The 19,622-nt window shown below is 43.8% G+C and overlaps 1 protein-coding gene across 2 annotated transcripts; it reads left to right on the plus strand.

The window, feature by feature from the left end:
• The first annotated feature begins 770 nt into the window (after positions 1 to 770).
• On the plus strand, positions 771 to 16,384 carry SUCLG1 (succinate-CoA ligase GDP/ADP-forming subunit alpha). Of its 2 annotated transcripts, XM_068189017.1 has the most exons (10): positions 847 to 921; positions 6,595 to 6,663; positions 9,398 to 9,501; positions 10,354 to 10,470; positions 10,965 to 11,177; positions 11,266 to 11,323; positions 13,640 to 13,723; positions 14,343 to 14,494; positions 14,989 to 15,177; positions 16,131 to 16,384. In XM_068189017.1, the coding sequence occupies exons 1-10, from the start codon at positions 870 to 872 to the stop codon at positions 16,155 to 16,157; spliced, it is 1,065 nt and encodes a 354-aa protein (XP_068045118.1). In that variant the 5' UTR covers positions 847 to 869; the 3' UTR covers positions 16,158 to 16,384. The 2 variants fall into 2 exon arrangements, with proteins under 2 accessions (XP_068045119.1, XP_068045118.1); XM_068189018.1 differs by lacking the exon at positions 6,595 to 6,663 and having other exon boundaries at positions 771 to 921.
• Positions 16,385 to 19,622: the final 3,238 nt, after the last annotated feature.

Here is a 19,622-nt window from a genome sequence, read left to right on the forward strand (position 1 = left end):
CTGGGGGAAGAACCTTTTCCTGATACCCAACACAAACCTCCCCTGACACAGCTTCAGGCCGTTCCTTGGGTCCCGTCTCTGTCACCACAGAGCAGAGATCATCGCCTGTCCCTCCTCTTCCCCTCTCGAGGAATTTGTAACTGCACTGAGGTCTCCCCTCCGTCTCCTCCAGGCTGAACAGACCAAGCGCCCTCAGCCTCCCCTCACACGGCTTCCCCTCAAGGCCCTTCACCGTCCGTGTGCCCTCCTTTGGGCACTCTCTAATAGTTTAATGTTTTTCTTGTACTGTGGCACCCAAAGCTGCCCCAGCACTCGCGGTGAGGCCGCCCCAGCCCCGAGCAGAGCGGGACAATCCCCTCCCTTGCCCGGCTGGCCATGCTGGGCCTGCTGCCCCAGGACAGGGATGTCCCTCCTGGCTGCCAGGGCACTGCTGGCTCAGGTTCAACTTTCCACTGACCAGAACCCCCAGAACCTTTTCCTGGCACTGCCCTCCAGCCCCTCATTCCCCAGTCTGTCCGTACACCCAGGGCTGCTCCATCCCAGGTGCAGAACCCAGCACTTTCCCCTGTTGGACCTCACATGGCTGGTGATTGCCCAGCCCTCGCACTTGTTAGATCTCTCTGCAGCGCCTCCCTGCCTTCGAGGGAGTCAGCAGCTCCTCGCAGTCACCGTCCCTGGCGGTGTCTGAGGACAGACTGACGCGTCCGTAGCGGTGCCGGGTGCCGGCTTGGACTCGGCGATGCCGGAGCCCTTCCCCACCCTCATGGCTCCCGTGCCTACAACACCCAGAAGGCCCCGCGGAGCCGCTTCCGCCGCCGGGGCGGGCCGAGCTCGGGGCCGCCGCCGCCGCCGTCTTTGCGGACGGGACGATGTCTCGCTGCAGCCCCGCCGCCGCCCGCCTGCTCGGCCGCTTCCTCCGCCGTGAGTACCGGGACGAGCCCTCCCGGCCCCGCCGCGGGGGCCGCGGGCAGCGCCGGGGCCCGGCCGGGCCGGGCGGGGCAGGGGCCGGGCAAGGTCACGGCGGAGCGCGGCCGGGCGCGCTCGGCCCGCGGGCAGCGGGGCGGGACTCGCGGTGTCCCCGGGGCGGGACTCGCGGTGTCCCCGGGGGTCCCCGCGCTGCTCCCGGCGCTGCTCCGGACATCGCTGGGCGTTCGGAGCGGGGCAGGGGCACGCCTGGCTGCGAGGGAGCTGTGTGTCAGTGTAATGGGAAGTTTTCCCGTGGAGGGTGGGCGGCCGCACGTGTGGGGGCACGGGAAGGTTTTCTCGGCGTTGGAGCCTCGGGAAGACTCCAAAGGGCAAGGGCCGGAGGGAGCCCGTAGAGTTGGGGCTGGTCACTGCGAGGGCTGGAGGCCTCCGGAGGGCCTTGGATTACCCTGTGGTTTCAACACGGCGTGGTGAAGTTCTTTCTGTTGCCAAGAATAAGGTTGTAGACTTCCCTTTTGGAGAGCACGAGCCCTCTGAGACTAGTACTTCAGCTCGAAACATTCAACATGTGTTGTTCTGAACATCACAATGAAAAATAAAGTTCTTTGCTCCCTCTTTTTTTTTTTTTTTTTTTTTTTTTCTTTCCCGTGTGCCTTTTTTTTTTGGCTGCATCCTCTTGAAGAGGAGACTGGTAGTGGTAGAAAGAGGGCAGTGGCTTCAAAGTGAAAGAGGGGAAGTTTAAATTGGATATTAGGAAGAAATTCTTTACAGTGAGGAAACTGGAACAGGTTTCCCAGAGAAGCTGTGGCTGCCCCATCCCTGGACATGTTAAAGGCCAGGTTGATGGGGCTTGGAGCAGCCTGGTCTAGTGGAAGGTGTCCCTGCCCATGGCAAGGGGTTGGAATGAGATGGTCTTTAAGGTCCCTTCCCACCCAAACTATTCTGTGAGATCAGTGTGGGTATGCCCAGGCACAAGAGAAGTTACTAGAAACACCAACAGAGAAAATTGTGCATTAATGTGGTTCTTGTAGCTGAAAACGAATGAACGCACGTAAACTTACCTCACTGGACTGCACACAGAGTGTTTTTGTCTCGGTGGGATGGTGACTTGCAGGTCGGGTAACGTGATCTCACAACCACAGGCTGGTCTGAGTAGTTCCTGTGGCACGCCTACTGTCCAGGTGGGTATCCATTCCTGCCTCTTGTTCTCCACAAGCAGGGTCAGAAAACTATTTATGCTGTTAATTCCTGCCACTTCAGCTTTTTGAATTGGCTCCCCTGGGCCCAATAAGAATTGGTTCTGATGGAGGGGAACAGATGGGAATGTAGCACCTTCCAATTTAGTTTAATTTATACTCCCAGCAGAGCTACTCTGGGGTGCAGTTTTTTGTGTAAAAACCCCACATTATTCCCTTTACAAATAGCAGTAAGAGATTCAGGGAATAGTTACCGAAATTATTTTGAGGGGTAGAAAGCAGGAAGAAATCTAAGTGGCTCAAGAAGTGTCTTTATGCAGCTGTTCATGAAGTCTTTTACAGAAATTCCTGCAAGATGAAATAGTCCTTCATTGGAAATCTTTGGTTTGATAGTTTTAAAGACTGCTGAAACCTTACATTTGGGCTTTGTACATACATTTTCACTAACAGTTAACATCTGCTTCTCTGAGTGATTTGAAATCATGAGTGTCCAGTGTGTTCTGTTGCAGAAGAGATGCAAACCTTGTTTTTTTGTTGGTGCATTGCTGAAGGAAACCTGCAGGGTGTGTATCCCTATGGTTGAGATCAGGAAGTTGTGGAAATGGAGTATGAAATCTGTCAGTGAATGGTGAGTGCTGTTCAAAGGTCACCTCAGAGCACTGCTGGTGTATGGACAGAATCAGGAGAGACCTGGGCTTGTCCATACCCTTGAAGAGTTTTTGTAGGCATCTGAACTGACTGGAGAGTCAGGATTAGGGGTTCCATTGTCCTGGATGTGTTAGAAGGCTTTGGCGAGCTCTTAGATTAAAAGATTACAGTAATTATGTGAGTAATCTTGGCAAAGGATTGCTGCAGAAATAACAACTCAAACTGAAGAATTCCTTAATTGTTTTTATGTCAACAGTGCGGAGGGAGGAAAGGTCACAAACCTTCACCTGCAGACATTCTTGGTGGAGGATACCTGGGGAAGAGCAGCTTGTTGGCTTGCAGGGAGCAGTGGATTTGTACTGAGGAGAGGCTTGGATTAGGAAAGGGAGATGTGTTGAAAGAAATTTTTCTGAATGTCATTTCCCACTAGTTGTAGATTTGTTTTAATGTGATGGGTGTAGTGGAGGCATTGCATCTGCCCTTCACAGACCGATTGATTTACTTAATTCCTCAACTCCTATTTCATGGTCACAGATCTGGGTTTCCATAACTAACAGGATTTTGGCAAGGGAATGGTGAGAGAAGAGAGTGTGGGGACTGATAAACAAGACTCCTGGAGTGCATAATCCTCTTAAACAAAGGAGTAAGATATTTTGAATAGCCCTCAATAGCCTGAAAACGTCTTTGTCATGAAGAAGCATCTTCTGCTAATGTAGCTGATAATTTCAGGGGTGAGTTCTGGGGATGGGGTTATGCTCCTCTGCACTGTCAGGAGCTCCCCAGAGCTGTTCTTGTTGTGGCTTCCTCAGGCCTTGCAGAGGTTGGCAGAGGAAGGAGAAAGGAGATGGTTATAAAAATGTAAATTAAATGTAGAAAACATTGAAAGGAATTCTGAGGAGCAGGGCCCATAACTGATGGGAAGTAAAGAGGGGGGTTTGGGATGTGTGTGTGGAAAAAAGACACAGCATTTTAAGTAGCACTCCTCATACCTCAGTCCTTCCCTGAGCTTTGCCTGCACTGGCCTCCATTTTCCCCACTTACATTGAAGCTCCTATGATTCTAAGGCTTTCTTCTTTCCTTACATAGTTATAGAAAAGAAAAGGAGTATCTTCCATCGTCTCCAAGTTCTGTGGCTATTTCAAGGAGCAATAGAGGAAGAATTTCATTTATTCTTCTTCCCTTAAATAGGTAGTAGAAAAGAAAGGGAATATCTTCCTTCATCTCCAAGTTCTGTGGCTATTTCAAGGAGCAATAGAGAAAGAATTTCAGTCTTCTGGCAACGTAGATGTCAGCTCAGGTCATTGTGGAGAGGAATCTGCTGTTTCACCTTGCTTTTATACTGGACTTGTTTTATGAGCAGCCTCAGATGATACCTCAGCTTCCAAATTTCCTTATTTTTTTGGTTTGGGATAAATATGGTTAAGGAGGAGACACTTTGATTGGATTTGTGTCCATAGGAAATCTTACAAGAAGTCCTGATAATAGTAAATTTTGAGCTTTGTATAGTTTGGATGAAGAAGAGATTCACCCTTTAGTATCTGTGCTGTCACCTGGTTTGCATAACCCAAATAGAGAAGGGCTTGGACTAGATGACCTCTAAAGGTCCCTTCCAACCCAAACCATTCTGTGATTCCATGAAATGTAGCTTGAGTTGCATTGTTTTAAATGACATTTGTGCCTGAGAGGTGTTGCTGCTCAAAGAGGGCCTGAAAGCTCAGTGTAAATGGCATTTAAATACCCTGTGTGCTTTAACATTGTAAATGGATCAGTTTTCTTTTTAACATGTAAATTCCTGTTTGGACTCCATGATAAATAATAGGGTATTTTTCTAGAAAGGCTTGTTAATTGTAATGCACAAATGAGCTTGAAGTCCTGCTTGAGCCTTGGGATTGTGAGATTTTTTTTTTCCTAAGAGGTAAATGAGGTGGATTTTCCAGTTATTTGTACTGCAGTGAGTTCTGCTCTTGGCTGGGGCCTCGTTGCCTGGAAATGCCAGAGGAACCAGCAGCAGTGTGTGGTGTTGGAGTAACTGTCCCTTAGTTTCTAATAAGGTTTCTTGACTCTAAAACAGCTGGTGTTCCACATACAGGCTTATGCCCCACTGCTAAATTTAGATATTGCTTTTCAAATCTCCCCTGAGACAGCAGGGGTTGGGTACTTGAGCACTTTTCATAACCGCTGGCTTTTCTATACCACGGACCAAAGTAGGCTCTTGCCACAGTACATCTCACTTTTTAGCTAAGTAGAAGTTAAAGTACTGAAAAGCCAAAACAATCTTGTTATTTGTGTAACTTTATTTTTAAACCACAGACTGAACAGGGGTGGGGCAGAAATGAACATTGTGCTTGGAAAGATTGTCCAGTCTCTTACTTTATTGTTAATACACTTTGTTTAAGGTCTGTTACAGGCCTTTGTTGGACATGGTAATATTACCTTAGAACTCTGACTTGACAAAATGTAACATTTTCCCTGTGCTTTTGGGAAGAGATGGATTTGATAAGACTTGTCCTTGTGCTCTAGGACTTCACCTTTGTAGCTTGGCCTGTAATTTAGATGTGAGCATTAAAATAGCATCACCAATGGGTTTGGCCTTGCTGGTTCACAGCTGAAGAAGATTTTTTTAAAATTTTTTTTTTTTCCTCCAGTCTTCATGAAGCAGCATGCATTTACACCTAAGCACCCAGATTTTGTTTTGTAGTAAAATCAATTGTCTGGACTGGTTTGGAAGTTGTGAAGCGGGTCCTGGGTGGAAGTTGAGACTTGGCTTCTATTTCTGACTCATACCTGCTGTGAACTTGGGTATGCCATTTCCACTTTCCACCTGTTTCCTTCTCATCTTGTATCTGTCTTAACTATTGCAATTGCCAGCTGCCTGCACCCAGGGCTTGCTGTTTGTGCCACGTGGAGCAGAACCTCATCCTGACCCATGGCCCTGCTGCTCCCCCTCTGTTGATAACCTGGGCAAACCTTGCTGCTGCAGGTGGGGCCAGGAACACAAGTACAGAACTGTATCAAGCCATTTGAAAAACCCCAGGAACTCAGACTCATCCAGCCCAGAGACTGCAAGGCGATTTTTAGGTTTTTTTTTTTTTTTCATCAATCGCTTCAAAAATATATTGCTCTCCAGACATTTGCCCATGCTAAGCTGCCTGCCTCTGGAGACAGCAAAGGGCTCAAATCTATAGCCAGGATTTTTGAACCAGCTGTATTTTCTCTGAAGGAAGGCCATACAGTAATGTAAGAAGCACATGGTTTTCAAGGGTAAATCCATACAAAGCTTAAATTTTAAGCTGCTGTTTAGATATCAGTGCCTAATTTTTTTTAATAGTTTAGAAAATGCTCCAAAGCTTTTTATCCTTGAAAAATATATTAATACTGTCTTCTGAAAATGGAGGAGTGGCAAACTTAAGCTTTCAAAAACTTTTTTGTGCAATGTTATAAATATCTGAAAATAGATCTGGAATGAACAGTTGAACCGGGAGTGTGCAATTGCCATAAGGTGTAGAGAAATGTGACTGTTTGTCAGTTTGTCAGCAACAAGGAGGCACTGGAGTCTCCCTCACTGAGATGTTCAGGAATCATCTGGACACAATCCTGTGCAATGTGCTGTAGGGAGGTTGGACCAGCTGACCCACTGTAATCCCTTCCAACCTGACCCATTGTGTGATTTATCTTTTTTTTAAAGTACTGAAATTGCTCAGTGACAGGTGGCCAGCAAGCATCCCTCTCTTACTTTGCAGGTGGATTTGTCAGTGGTTGGGCACAGGCTCTGTACAACTTAGATCTGAATCAGTTTGTGTTGCCTGTTTGTTCTCTCCCCTTGCAGGCCCATTTTCAAACAGTCATTGCCATTCTCCTGGAAGCCTGGAGTGTTCTCCCCAAGGCCTCGCTGGTGGTAAGGACTTTAAGAGCTCCTTCTCAAGGGGAATCATCCTCTGCTGTCCTCAGGGCTGGGTGTCACCCAGGCACATCTCTTGACAGTGAGGGATTGCCTGAGTGGCTGGGCTCAGGTAGATCAATTCCCTGCTCTCCTGACCAGCATTCCAGCTGGTCCTGGTTTTGTTTTGCCTCTCCTTTGCTGGAGTCAGGCTGCTCTTCTCCAGATGTGCCTTTGAGTTGATTCAGGTGCAGGGCTTTACAGCCCTGCCTAGGAAGACCCAGTCCTTAGCCTAGGACAAAGATTATCCTGTGCTGTTTTCTGTAGCAGTGGCTTCTCTCTCCCCTCCCACAGCCAGCCTGGTAGCATTTGTTCATTAAATCTCAGCCTTAGACATATTTTCATAAAATCATAGACTCACAAAGTGCTTTGGGTCAGAACGTGACCTTAAAGATCATCTTGTTCCACTCCCCTGCCATGGGCAGGGACACCTTCCACTAGACCAGGTTGCTCCAAGCCCCCTCCAGTCTGGCCTGAGACACTCCAGGGATGGGGCAGCCACAGCTCTGGACAACCTGTGCCAGGACCTCACCACCCTCTCAGTACAGTTTTTTTTTTTCCTAATATCCAGTGTAAATGTGCTCTCTTTCACTTTGAAGCCATCCCCTGTCCTGTTATTACATGCCCTTGTCAATAATGTTATTCCATCTTTCCTCTAAATTCCCTTCAGGTACTGAAGGGAATTGAGTCACCCCAAAGGCTTTACTTTTCTAGGCTGAGCAATCCTAATTCTCTCAGCCTATCCTCATAGCTCCATCCCTCTCATCAACTTCCTGCCATCCTCTGGATTCACTCCAGCAGCTCCAGGTCCTTCCTGTGCTGGGTCCCAGAGCTGGACACAGCTCTGCAGGTGGGGTCTCACCTGAGCAGGGCAGAGGGGCAGAATCCCCTCCCTCACTCTGCCCATGCTGCTTTGGATGCAGCCCAGCATACAATTGGCTTTTTTTTTATGGCTTTTCTTAAGGATTTCACATGGATTTTGTCCTTTACTGCTTTGTATTTCCTGGCATAACAAGTTCTGCAGCAGTATTTGTGGTGATTTAGGTTAAAGCCCTGCAGGTCATTAAGCTGAAGTGCACTTTTGCCACTTCCCTTAAAAGTTTACTGCATCCTAGTCTGTACCTTTCTGTATGGAGTTTTACTCTGTGTCTGTGTGAAGCTGAGGATTTGCTGCAGCTCCTTAGAGGACAGCAGAAGGTGGCTGGAGTTAAACCCTGGGTTTGCTAGCACTGTCTAAGAACACAGTAAGGACTTCAGGTTTAGCAATAGCACTGATGTGTGTAGGCTGCTTCTGGCATGGTTTGGTTTTTCTGTTCACTCCTTTGAATACAACTGAAGCATAAAAGCAGTGTAGCACTAAACTTTAGTTGGCAAGAGAGAGCTGTGAAGCTCTGTGATGGAAATGTGTGTGTATGTGGATCTTAAAATGTTTCTGCAGATTTACTACCCCATGGAAATTCTGTTATTATAATAATTTAATCATGCATCTTAACACATTCTGTGCGTTTTCATAAAGATACTTTTAAATTTCTTTCTCCTTAAAAGCTTTTATTCCCTTCCTAAAAAGAGAAAAAGGAAAATCTACTCCCTTGTTCAGTTGTGCCTGTGTATGTATATGGAACAGTCTGGGGACTGTGATTCAGGATCTGTTATTTTGATTTCAACTGCACTGTTTACTTTCTTGAGTCTTAGTTGCAAAAGTTTTAAAAGAGCTAAAGGGGTACATAGTAACTTATTAGTGTATATATTGGAGATCTTGTATTAGGATTGTGCCTTCCCAGGGTGACTCCATGTATAAATTAAGGTTTTTATGTCAGAACACTTGCAGGGAATAAATTAGTTCTGATCCCCTCAAAACTCTGGTGTTTGAAAAAGCATATGGCAATAAATATAGGTGTGCATCCTATTTATACCAGCCCTCTCTTCTCATCTCAAGCTTTCTTCTGTGTAACATTCTGTGCACTTGCTGTCATCATTCCTTTCCCTTCAGCACAGATGCAGTCATTCCCCTTGGCTTTTTGTTGCCAGCATGCACTGTGCCTTTTTTCTACAATTGTGTTGTGTTGTTTTCTTCTCTCAGCACCAGAGTTGTGAGAACTGAATTGAAAATCACTTTAGTGGAGTGTCTGGAGAACTGTGTTTCCTCTCGAGCCCAAATGCATGTCCAGCAGTGATGCCATAGCTACAAATCTGTTGGAAAAAGATCTCTTGCTGTCTTACATAGCATCAGGTTTTTCCTGGGCTGTCTCTCATTGTCTGCTCTGTACTGTGCTCTGTTCACAGGAGGTGTCACATAGTACCAGTGTTGTAACAGCCTCAGGATTTTAGTTCTGCTTTGTCACCTTGCAGAGTATCTGAGAAGATAAAAACGTGTTTGTTTGCAAATGGAAGCAGTGCTTAAGAAGTCGTTTCTGTCTGTCAGGAGGAATCCTGATATTGAGTACTCAATATGAGCAACCTCTCCTAATTTCTGGTAAATTGAGTAATTGGCATAATAGGATGAGCTACAGGTGTTTAATGTCTTGGCATGACAAGCACTGAATGAGGCTTCAGAGCTCCTTTTGAAAACATGAACTGCTCATGATTTTTTGATACAAGCATTGGTTGATATGCACTTACTTGGTAGGACATTTTTTGTCTCAGAGTCTACTAAAGGAGTGAATTAATGGTTTGTGCTCTCTTTTCTCTCCAGTTCAACAGAATGGAGTCCGACACTGCTCCTACACAGCATCCAGAAAAAACCTGTATGTTAATAAAAACACAAAGGTTATCTGTCAGGGTTTTACAGGCAAACAGGTATGTTTATAAGTAATTTTTTCTATCAGCCTTTCAGTCAGAAAATTAATTGCTCAGAAAACGTAGTTATGTATGAAATGGATTATATACTGCCTTTGTCTGTGTTGATAGGAAGCTGGACTTCCTTCACCATCAGGAAGGTCCCTTCAGCACTGAATGTAGTGCTGAATGTAGTTTACATTCTTTGGCCCAGATACTTGTGCACAAGCTTGAAAGTTGGTTTTGAGTCATCTCTGTTCATTTTTGTTTTTCATATTGTATACAGCTGAAAGGGTTTCTCTGTAAGAGGCAGTTTGCAAAAAAACTGCAAAAACCTGCCCATTTCAAAGTGCTTTTTTTCACAAATGCAGTTAAATGTCAATGCCTATGAATTAAATTTCTGTTTTTATTTCAGGATATTTAATAATTTTCTCAGGTTCACTCTTTTACACATTTGCAGGCAGAGAAGGCTGCTTTTGTAAAACTATCAGTTAGTCATGGATGAGCATGCTAGTTTCTTCTATTTCACTGTAGTGTTTGTCGTCTGCCAAACTTGATGTGGGAAAGAAACTGTGGCTGCTGTGTCTGCAGGTGTGTTAGCAGCACACAACAGAAGACCCTTGAGCATGAAACTACAGTGCTATGATTGAAAAACAAAAAGAGCATTTTAGCATATTCCAAATGCATTTAAAACATGTGGATGCACTCGCCAAAATCTGATTTTGTATATATATATGTAGTGAAAACTTCCCTTCTTATTGCAAATTTGCAGTGACATAAATTGCCTTCAGAATTATAAATAACATAAAACTTGTTGGTTAAGTTTGTTTGCTATTACATGCCTTCTAACTTTACTTATTTTCTCTCTCAAAGGGCACCTTTCACAGCCAGCAGGCATTGGACTATGGCACCAATCTAGTTGGAGGAATTTCTCCAGGGAAAGGGGGAAAAACTCATCTAGGTCTGCCTGTGTTTAATTCTGTGAAGGAGGTAATTTGCAGCAGTGACTGGAGGGCACAGAGTTTAAAGCTGAAGGGCTCCTTATTTCATTACTCACACTGGAGAGACAAATATTTGAGCTGAGGATGTCATTGGGCACAGAGTGAAACAGAAGCCTTGTAAAAGAGGGAGCATTCAGGGTGGTCAGGCACAGTTTGACTTCCACTGTGAAGTTCACAGAGTCTGGGTACACTTGCTTTATGAATGCAGCTGGTTTCTGATCGATTCTGCTGTGCATGATGAATTTTTAGCAAACTGTTACGTAAGAGTATTTATGATGGTGATCACAGGGCAGATCCTTTCCAGTTCTCAGTTCCCTGGTTGTGCCCCATCTTCAGGGAATTTAACACTTGCTTAGACTATAGTAGATTAACACAAATTCTTAATTTATGCCTGAGAATGGATGTATTTTAAATGACTTGTTGTCAAACATTCTCTTCAGCCCCGCTAAACACACAATGTGTTTTTTTTCGTGTCTCTTGCAGGCCAAAGAACAAACGGGTGCTTCAGCCACTGTCATCTACGTCCCTCCCCCATTTGCTGCTGCTGCCATCAACGAGGCCATCGATGCAGAGATGCCCCTGGTGGTGTGCATCACTGAGGGCATCCCCCAGCAGGACATGGTGCGGGTCAAACACCGGCTGCTGCGACAGAACAAGACCCGGCTGGTGGGCCCCAACTGCCCCGGAGTCATCAATGTAAGTGACCTCTGGCTTTGGTCCAAGGCTGAACTGTTCCTAGTGGTGGTTGGAATGTTCCATCTGACTTCTCCCACTCTTTCCTTAGCCTGGAGAATGTAAAATTGGTATCATGCCTGGTCACATTCACAAGAAAGGAAGAATTGGTGAGTTTTTGAATATTTATGCGTCATCTAAAACAAAAGTTTGGTGCTCTAGTTCTTCCTTGTGAGGCAAGGCACATCCTGCCCTGGAGAGAGTTGATAACACTGTGGGACAGCTTGTCTGTCCTCAGTTTGTACATGACTTTTAGCATTATCGATCCTGAAGGCCCAAATCTGGAATTCTTCCATAGTAGACACTGGGTGCTGATGGTAGAGGCAAAGCAGTTGGGAATTCCCGTAGGTAATGTGATTGCCTTGGTATCCTCAAAGGAGAGCCTTGAGGAAACTTCCATTTTTCTTGGGATTTGAGAGCACTAAGCTCTCCAACACTATTCCTTTCAGCAGCTTGGCTGCTTGGGACTGGGATCCTACTCTTGTAGTGATCTCAGTACTACAGCAAAGAGAAGAGACTACAGATAAGTTTATAACATAACTTAGACAACTATGAAACCATCACAAGTGGAAGTGACAAATATTCCCAATTTTCAGGCAGTGTGGTAAAGGACAGGAAGGCAGCGACTTGTTGGTCACACTCCCTGTGTGTAATGAGTTACACACCCTGTTACATGCTACTCTCATGTCCTGACTTCTGTCAGCTCCTTGTTGTAAACTATAGAAATAACAACTTGATTTTTTTTTTATTTTCAAATAATGCAGTTCAGGAGCTGTAGAGAAATTTCTTCTGAAATGTCCATTTGTACTTAGGTAGAGCTTCAGAAATATTGCTGTAAACAGCACATGCTGCTGTTGCCTGTCAGCAAGGCAACCAGTTTCACTTGAGCACAGTAGTACCCTTTGCAGCATTACCTTTTTTTTTTGATGGAAAATGTGTTTATTGTGGGAAAGCCTGTTCAGTGCTGTTGAATTACAGGGACTCAGTGCATTTTTTTAGCATGGAGAGCTCCGTCTGCTATGTGACCACTTCTGGCTTGAGACTTGACTGCACCTAAGGAATGCTGGAAGATGTGTTAGCACTCATGTTCCACCTCCAGCTTTTATAAGTACCCATAAACCTGGAATTGAAAAATGAAATGGCTGCAATTATGCCTTTTATAAAAACCACTGAGACATTGCTCTATGACTGTAAAAGGGAACATCGACCAGTGTTGCTCTGAGATCCCTTCTGAATCAAAGTTCTGTTCTGATTTTCTGAATATATACATGTGTTGCAGCCACAAGTTATGAGAATCTGAATGCAAGGCACATCAAGTGCAAAAGAATATTTAACATCTCGAATCCAGTAGCTGTGCCATTGCTGGAAATGTTTTCAACGGTGAGCCAAGAATCAAGGAATAAAAATGTGGATTTGCCACCCTCCCAGTTTCATCTAACGTGTGACCTTTGGTGATGTGCTCTCCAGCTTTCTATTACTGTGAGGCATCCAATAATCATCTGAATATACTGTGATGCAAGGCACAAAAATAGCCACAGTCTTTGGACTTTCATCTGTAGCTTCTCTGAGGCAATCTGATCTTAGTGGTAAACAGGGAGGCCTTTTCAAACATAGCAAGGAAAAAGCACTGTGCTAGAACACATCTGAGCTGGCCAACAGTATAAATAGTTGATAAAACTAAGGTTCTTAGTCTAGTGGTGTATTTTCTCCTCTGTTCATGCAATGTGTGTGTTATATTCCTTGTTATACGGCTTGTAGTAGATGGAAGATGGTGTCTGTTTTTCCTGAAAACTTCTCCTTTTGTTGTGTTAACAGAAGTCTTGACTTGAAAAAATGAACAAAAAGCCATGCAAATATTCTGCCCCTGCTCTAAGCTCTGTGCTACCTTCCATCCTGAATTTAAAACTGGGCTTGTGATCTCTTGTGATTTTGTAATGTAAATGCCAGATGTGTTCTATAGAGCAGCAACAAATATCTTGGTAGTGATAACTTGAATTTGTGCAGCATTTTTCTGTTTTGGAAGATCTCTTGTGTGCCTGACCATACTGGGGATGTTATTAATACAGAATTCTTTTGTTAACTGTTGAGCTGCAACTCTGTTTCAAGACCAGTACATCAGCTACTCACATACAAGATAAGAAGTATTTTCTTTTATTTTCTTTTCAGTCTTCTTTCTTGGTAAGGCTTTTAGCAGGACAAAAATATTACTGACTTTCTGGGCAGCTTTAGTCCATTGACAGTTAAGTGTCAAAAGATGAAAACGAAGAAATGGTACCGAAAGAATCTTACAGAGTGTTTTGGCAAGGACAGGTGGAAAACCTGGAATCTCATGTTGTTTACTGAGGTGATTTTCATGACTATAAGAACAGCTGCCTCTAGTTATGCGCTGTGTTAGTGGTAAGTTTATCTTCTTTTCTTTCCTCAAGGTATTGTGTCAAGATCTGGAACCCTGACATACGAAGCTGTTCATCAGACAACACAAGTTGGGTTGGGGCAGTCTTTTTGTGTTGGTAGGTTCCCTCAGAATCAGTCTCTTGGACCTAGACTAATCTGCTTTTTCTTCACAAGCGTAAATCCAAAATAATTCCTTTTTGCAAGTGTAGAGTTTGCTGAATGGCAGTTGTGTTGACAAGTGGGATTTCTATGTGCTGTGAAGAGTGCAGCTCTTCTCTGTTACCATTTCCACATCAGGTTAATAAAAACCTTAAAGCCAGCTTTGAAATGAGAACTGCCAGCAAATATGATGTCAATTTGGAAATAGACTGTCCCAAGTTGTTCAGTTATAAAGGATTAGGGCATTCTTAGGCATTTAATTGGGTGTGTTAAGTAAACTCAGTTTTCATACACCAAAATTCTGGAGCTGGCATCTTGGTCCTGCTGTGTTCATAACATTTTGTTTATGGTTTAAAAGGTGAACAGTCAGATATCAGAGTTTTCTGTGAATTGTGGGGGAGGTATTTGGAGCAGGACTTTGACATGCTCTGACTTGGGTAGAGCCTTCAGAGCTGCCTGTCTTATGAGCCTCTGGGAATACTCCTCATGATGAAATTTACTTCTAAACTTCCATTGTAAGTGTAATATCTTTATCCTGAGTTACTCTTTTTTTTGTGGTTTTAATATTTTTTGTAGGTATTGGAGGTGATCCCTTCAATGGAACTAATTTTATTGACTGCCTTGATGTCTTCCTGAAGGATCCTCATACTGAGGGGATCATACTGATTGGGGAGATTGGAGGAAATGCTGAAGAAGATGCAGCAGCATTTTTGAAAGAAAATAATGCCGTAAGTCTTAAAACACCTTGCTTCCAGACACTTTCATAGTTAGCCAGCTTCTTTTCCCACATCAAGGAAAATTCGTTTCACCCTTTCATCTCTATTTACAAAAACCACAAACAGTCATGGGTTTTTAAAGAAAAAGAGTTGAAATTAAGAGTGTTGTCGAGTTTGGACTCAATCTTAGAGGTCTTTCCAGCCATGTTCTGTGAAGTGGGGAGCATTGTCAACTTCAGAATTTTATTCCTGTAACAATATTTGTAGTGATTTTTTTTTTGTAGTATGCATGGGTCTGTAGAAAGATTTAAAGTTTGTTTGCTTCTGGTTTATGATGATTATCAGGAGAGGAAGTACTCCACAATTCTTTGTGCTGTGTGAGCTTATTTTATAAATTTGCCTGGTGAGTTAATATTTAAATAAAAAATGAACAAAATGAGCAATTTGCCACCTGGAACTGCTTTTCCCCTCACCCTCCTCACACATAACACATTTATCTCTTCCAGGGCCCCAATGCCAAGCCAGTGGTGTCCTTCATAGCTGGCCTGACAGCTCCTCCGGGCCGGAGGATGGGCCACGCTGGAGCCATCATTGCTGGGGGAAAGGGGGGAGCCAAGGAGAAGATTGCAGCCCTCCAGAGCGCAGGGGTTGTGGTCAGCATGTCCCCTGCTCAGCTGGGCAGCACCATCTACAAGGTTGGTTCCTCAGGCATTGGCTCATCTAGAGCAAGAAGCCACTTTTGAGGGAATATGAGCTGGGAGTCCATCTCTTACCCAGACACTGCTGCTCTGAACTTGCTTAAACATAAGAACTCTATTGGCTGGACAAGCTGAAATCACTGCATAAAAGATATGTGCACACAGTTTTAGTTAATATTGTTTTATAGAAAAGTAAATGTAGCAAAATAGAGGAGAGATTACATTCTGCTTTCACGCGTAGCTACTTGTTGAAATTGTTTTCTGGATGCAAAGAGCCTGAATGAATGTAAAATATGAGAACATTATTTCTAAATAGGGTATTTGAGGAAGGAGAACCTTGGCATATAATTCAGAGTTGTGGTTGAATATATGCTGCTGAAAAATTGAGGTGTGGAATGGGATTATTTGCATTTTACTTAATTCATATCCAAAAAAGGGATTGCTTCACAGCTAGAGGAGATGCATAATTCAGCTCTGTTAGGTATTTTTTTGTTTCCTGTGGTGACTGTATAGTACAGCATCTCCACAGGCTGCTGTGGGATTCTTCCCTTCTTTTGTCGTGCTTTTTCTTTACTGAAACGAAAATCTTGATTTTGTTGCTTCCCTGGCTTGAGTCCTTTACTGTAAGGATTCTCCTGCAGTTCTGATACAGATTTGGTGTTTTTCAAGCCCATTATGCTGTGTCTGGGAGCAAATGGTTCCTTGACAGCATTGCAGTCTGGCAGTGATTATAGTCTGGCTTTCCAGAGCTGGCTTGTTAATGTGAGGTGGGACAATGCTCAGTTTCCTTTCCCCCTAACTTGCACACTTCATGCTTTTTATATTTTAATTTTTAATACCAGTTTTTAAACATCAGATTTCCTTAGATACATACAAAGTAATTTGAAATAGAAGAATAATAGAAGCATTTTATGTTTTCCCTTCTGGTAACATCTGTGTGCTCTTTGCAGGAGTTTGAGAAAAGGAAATTGCTGTAAGAGAAGACACTTTGGAATACTTTCTCCAAAACACCAGTGCAGCACCCGGCCTACGCTTATCTTTTGTCTGCTAATCTTCAGTTGCCCCAATGTCTTGACACTGGTCAATGAATTTGACTCAGAAGCCATAAACCTCCTGGCTAAACCTGTTTTGGTGTCTCCTTGTTTCAGACGTTGTCACCCTGTTGTAAATCACAGCAAATTAATAAACCTACTACTAAATCTGATCCATCTTTTCAATTCCTGGAGCAGAGCTGTTTCTTCGGTCATCATAAACAAAATCTTTTGTAACTTAAGCACTGCTCCTTTTTAAGGTGAAGTTGCTTGTAGAGCTGCTTTTAAGGATCAAGGCACTGACTTTATGCACATACCACACTTTGCTTTATTTTTAAGAAGTCCAGTCCTGCTCGTTCGTTGCTGGCCAGTACCTTTGAAAAACAGGCCAAAGTTTCCGTCCATTAAACCAAAGCTGCTGGATCTGGAGGGATTGGTGTTGATCCACGTAGCTGGATATGCCTGAGGTCCAGACTTTCTCTTCAAGGCTGATTAGCCATGCACAGTGCAGTCCTCTGCTGGCAAGGAATTCTGTTTGTTGTGTATAGAAATGGAATTGTTACTGATAAAAATTAATATAATTTCACATGCAAAATATATATTCAAAGTTGTCTGTAACTATGAAGATGATTTGGTCTTTAGCTGATGTTACCCTAATTTCCACTTTATCTTAACTAGCATTACACTACTTGTATTCTGAAATCCAAGTAACAATGGGACACAGTAGAGAAGGATTTTTATTCTCTAGAAAAGAATATAATAAGGTAACTTTCTTGTTAACCACTCCCAGCACTGTAATGGAAACCCCTCTTTTTTTTACTGTGGATATAGCCCAAGTATTGTGCCTATAAATGTTGCAAGTTTCATCAGGATGGATTAAACCCCAGATTGCTTTATATAGAGGACTGAAAGTTCATGTAACCTGGCACTTGTTTAAAGCTAACCTCGTGTCCCATAAAGGTGCTGTTACGAAAACCCGTGTCGTTATTTATTTAAAACTGTTCTTAGTTTTCCTACTCAAATAAATCCCTGTGGAATTTCTCCTCCTGAAGCAAGCAGGTGTGTCACTACTGACATTTGCAGCTCCTACGGCTAAGCCCTGATGAAGTGCATAAGGGACAGGTCATGTCTCTGCACACTGAAGGTGTATCCATGCACTTGATGTAGGGTCTGGTGATCCAGGCCTTGGGACACAGAGACCAGGTGCTGCATTGTTCACCTTGGCATGATTTACTGAAATGAACCTGACACCCTGTCACCAGACAGCTGAAAGCAGCACTGAGCAGTAAATCATTTGATAAAGCCTATGACAACAGATAAGGGTTTTTTTTTTTCACTAGGTCTGCCCAGTTTTCTGGTGATGCTTGTTTTAATCTGGAGCAAAAAGACTGATGGGTGCCCTTTGGAGAAATAGCACTGCTAAACTGACTCAGTCTGTGCAAGAGTGCAATTCCTCAGCAATGAGTGTCAGGGAATTGCAGCCAGTCTTCTTATGAGCCAGGTAATCAGAGTAACTCATGGAGTGCTGTGCTGCTGCCCTTTGGGAGTGGCACTGCTCTGTGATGAACTGCCTGAATTTCATCCCTGTAACAGATGCTCTTCCAGGACAGCTGAGGTGGAGGGAGTTTCCTCCTAGGGATTGCTCCTTGGAAGCTCTTTTAGAGGCACCAGCTATTTTAGAAGAGAGTTATAAACTCCAGTGATTGCTATATCCTGAGAAAGTGTTTCCTTCTGTCTTGAGGGTGGGTTTAGCAATTCACCCCTGGTTCTAAGGTTTCCAGCAGTGTCCAATGCTGTGCCTCAGCAGCTGCCTGGATCTGCTCCAGCCTGGGCAGCAGTTTGTGCTAACCTGGCACTGATGTCATCTCAGGATGGAGAAGGACCCTGACCTTGTCTGGTAGAAAGGTTTGGTTTGCACAGTTTTTTCTTGCTGCCTAAAAATGTGCACTTGACAAATATCAGCTAATTAATGACAGCATCTCTTTGGAAAACATTCACATCTGTTTAGTACCATATGTTCTTGTGGATAAATATTTTGAGTAATCTGATCTGGAAAACTGTTTATTTATTCTTTTTAAAGGCAAAACTTAAATTAGTGCTGAGCCTTAAAGCAGTTGCTACTTTATAACCTAGTAGTTAACCTATATAACTATAACCTGGTATAACCCAGGGAGATTTTATGTGCAAGAGAAACTTGCTGCCAATGTTGGTGTTTCCATATTTCGTGGAATAGTCCTTTTTGCGTTTCTTGATCTACACTTGACAGTGGTGTCGATCCATAAATCACTTTCACTTTGGAGAGATGAATTCTGTAAGTTCATTTTGGTCAGGGAACTTTATTGCCACGCTGATTTTCTTCAACAAAGAGAGAAGGATGTAGAGCCCCTTGGGTTTTTTTCCTCTTACTGGACAATACGTGGTTCTGGATCATCCCTAACACTTTGTAGTGGCTGGATTCCCTGGCAGCAGCCAGGTGTCAATGCAAACTGGGCCAGAAAATGCCAGGATCTGAGCCATGAGAGGTACATTTCAAGAAGAACTTCAGACTGACTTCTGTGCTGGTGGTTTCAAAGCAATGCCCAACTTGTGGTGTCCAAAGTCTTAATTTTGCTGGAAGTGTGGAATTAAATCTTGTGCTGCAGCACAACTATTTGCTCAGTTTACCATCACCTTTGCCTTCCCTCTCCCACTGCCTGTGGCTGGTCAGGATTAGATGACAGCTTTTCCCTGGAAGGTCTGTCTGATACCATGGGCAGGAGCCTGCAGGTGATTTTGGGGGGTGGCAGAAGGTTCTGGGTGTTGTACACAGTGGGCTGTTCCTCCTGGAGCATCTGTACAGGGCTGGGAGTGCTCAGACAGCCTCTAGCTTTGGGATGACTAGAAATAGCTGGTGAAGAGGGAAGAGTCCAGGTTTGATGCTTTCCACAGAAATTTTAACACCAAAAAAAACCCCAAAAAGTCTCTTGGATATCAACTTGCAGCATTCCAGTAGCAATTAAATAAGGCTTATGCTACTGGCCATATTGTTAAATAATTGTTTTTCCTGAGTTACTGAATAAGGGGTTAAAACTGTATTTCTCTGTCAGAGATTATACCCCAGCACAGGGTGGTGCAGTTAGTTAATTAAGGCTACAGGCAAGAGCATATTTGGGAATTGCTGTTTGATTTGCATCCAACCTTTGCTCTGTGCAGCCCAAGGCTCCGAGGACCCTCACAGAGGCTGATTGAGGTGAGTGGTGGGGGTAAGGTATTTCACAATGTAGGCTAAATAATGCACAGTCCTGAAACTATCTGCCACTTCCTCCTTTCCTGCCTGGGCTGTATGATGAACCCTGGAGCCCTGTGACTGAATGTGTGTGATGGAGGTGATTCTACGATACAGCAAGGAAAACCTGTCAGGTACCATTGTTA

The sequence above is a fragment of the Anomalospiza imberbis genome, chromosome 4 (genome assembly GCF_031753505.1).
Source record: "Anomalospiza imberbis isolate Cuckoo-Finch-1a 21T00152 chromosome 4, ASM3175350v1, whole genome shotgun sequence".
Taxonomy (NCBI): Eukaryota; Metazoa; Chordata; class Aves; order Passeriformes; family Viduidae; genus Anomalospiza; species Anomalospiza imberbis.

What these genes read in the sequence shown, in the direction of transcription:
- SUCLG1 (XM_068189017.1), top strand. Translation starts at nt 870, where the DNA reads ATGTCTCGCTGCAGCCCCGCCGCCGCCCGCCTGCTCGGCCGCTTCCTC. An exon ending in TCCCCAAGGCCTCGCTGGTG is followed by an intron (nt 6,664 to 9,397) that starts GTAAGGACTTTA and finishes TTTTCTCTCCAG; the next exon opens with TTCAACAGAATGGAGTCCGA. An exon ending in TCACAAGAAAGGAAGAATTG is followed by an intron (nt 11,324 to 13,639) that starts GTGAGTTTTTGA and finishes TCTTTCCTCAAG; the next exon opens with GTATTGTGTCAAGATCTGGA.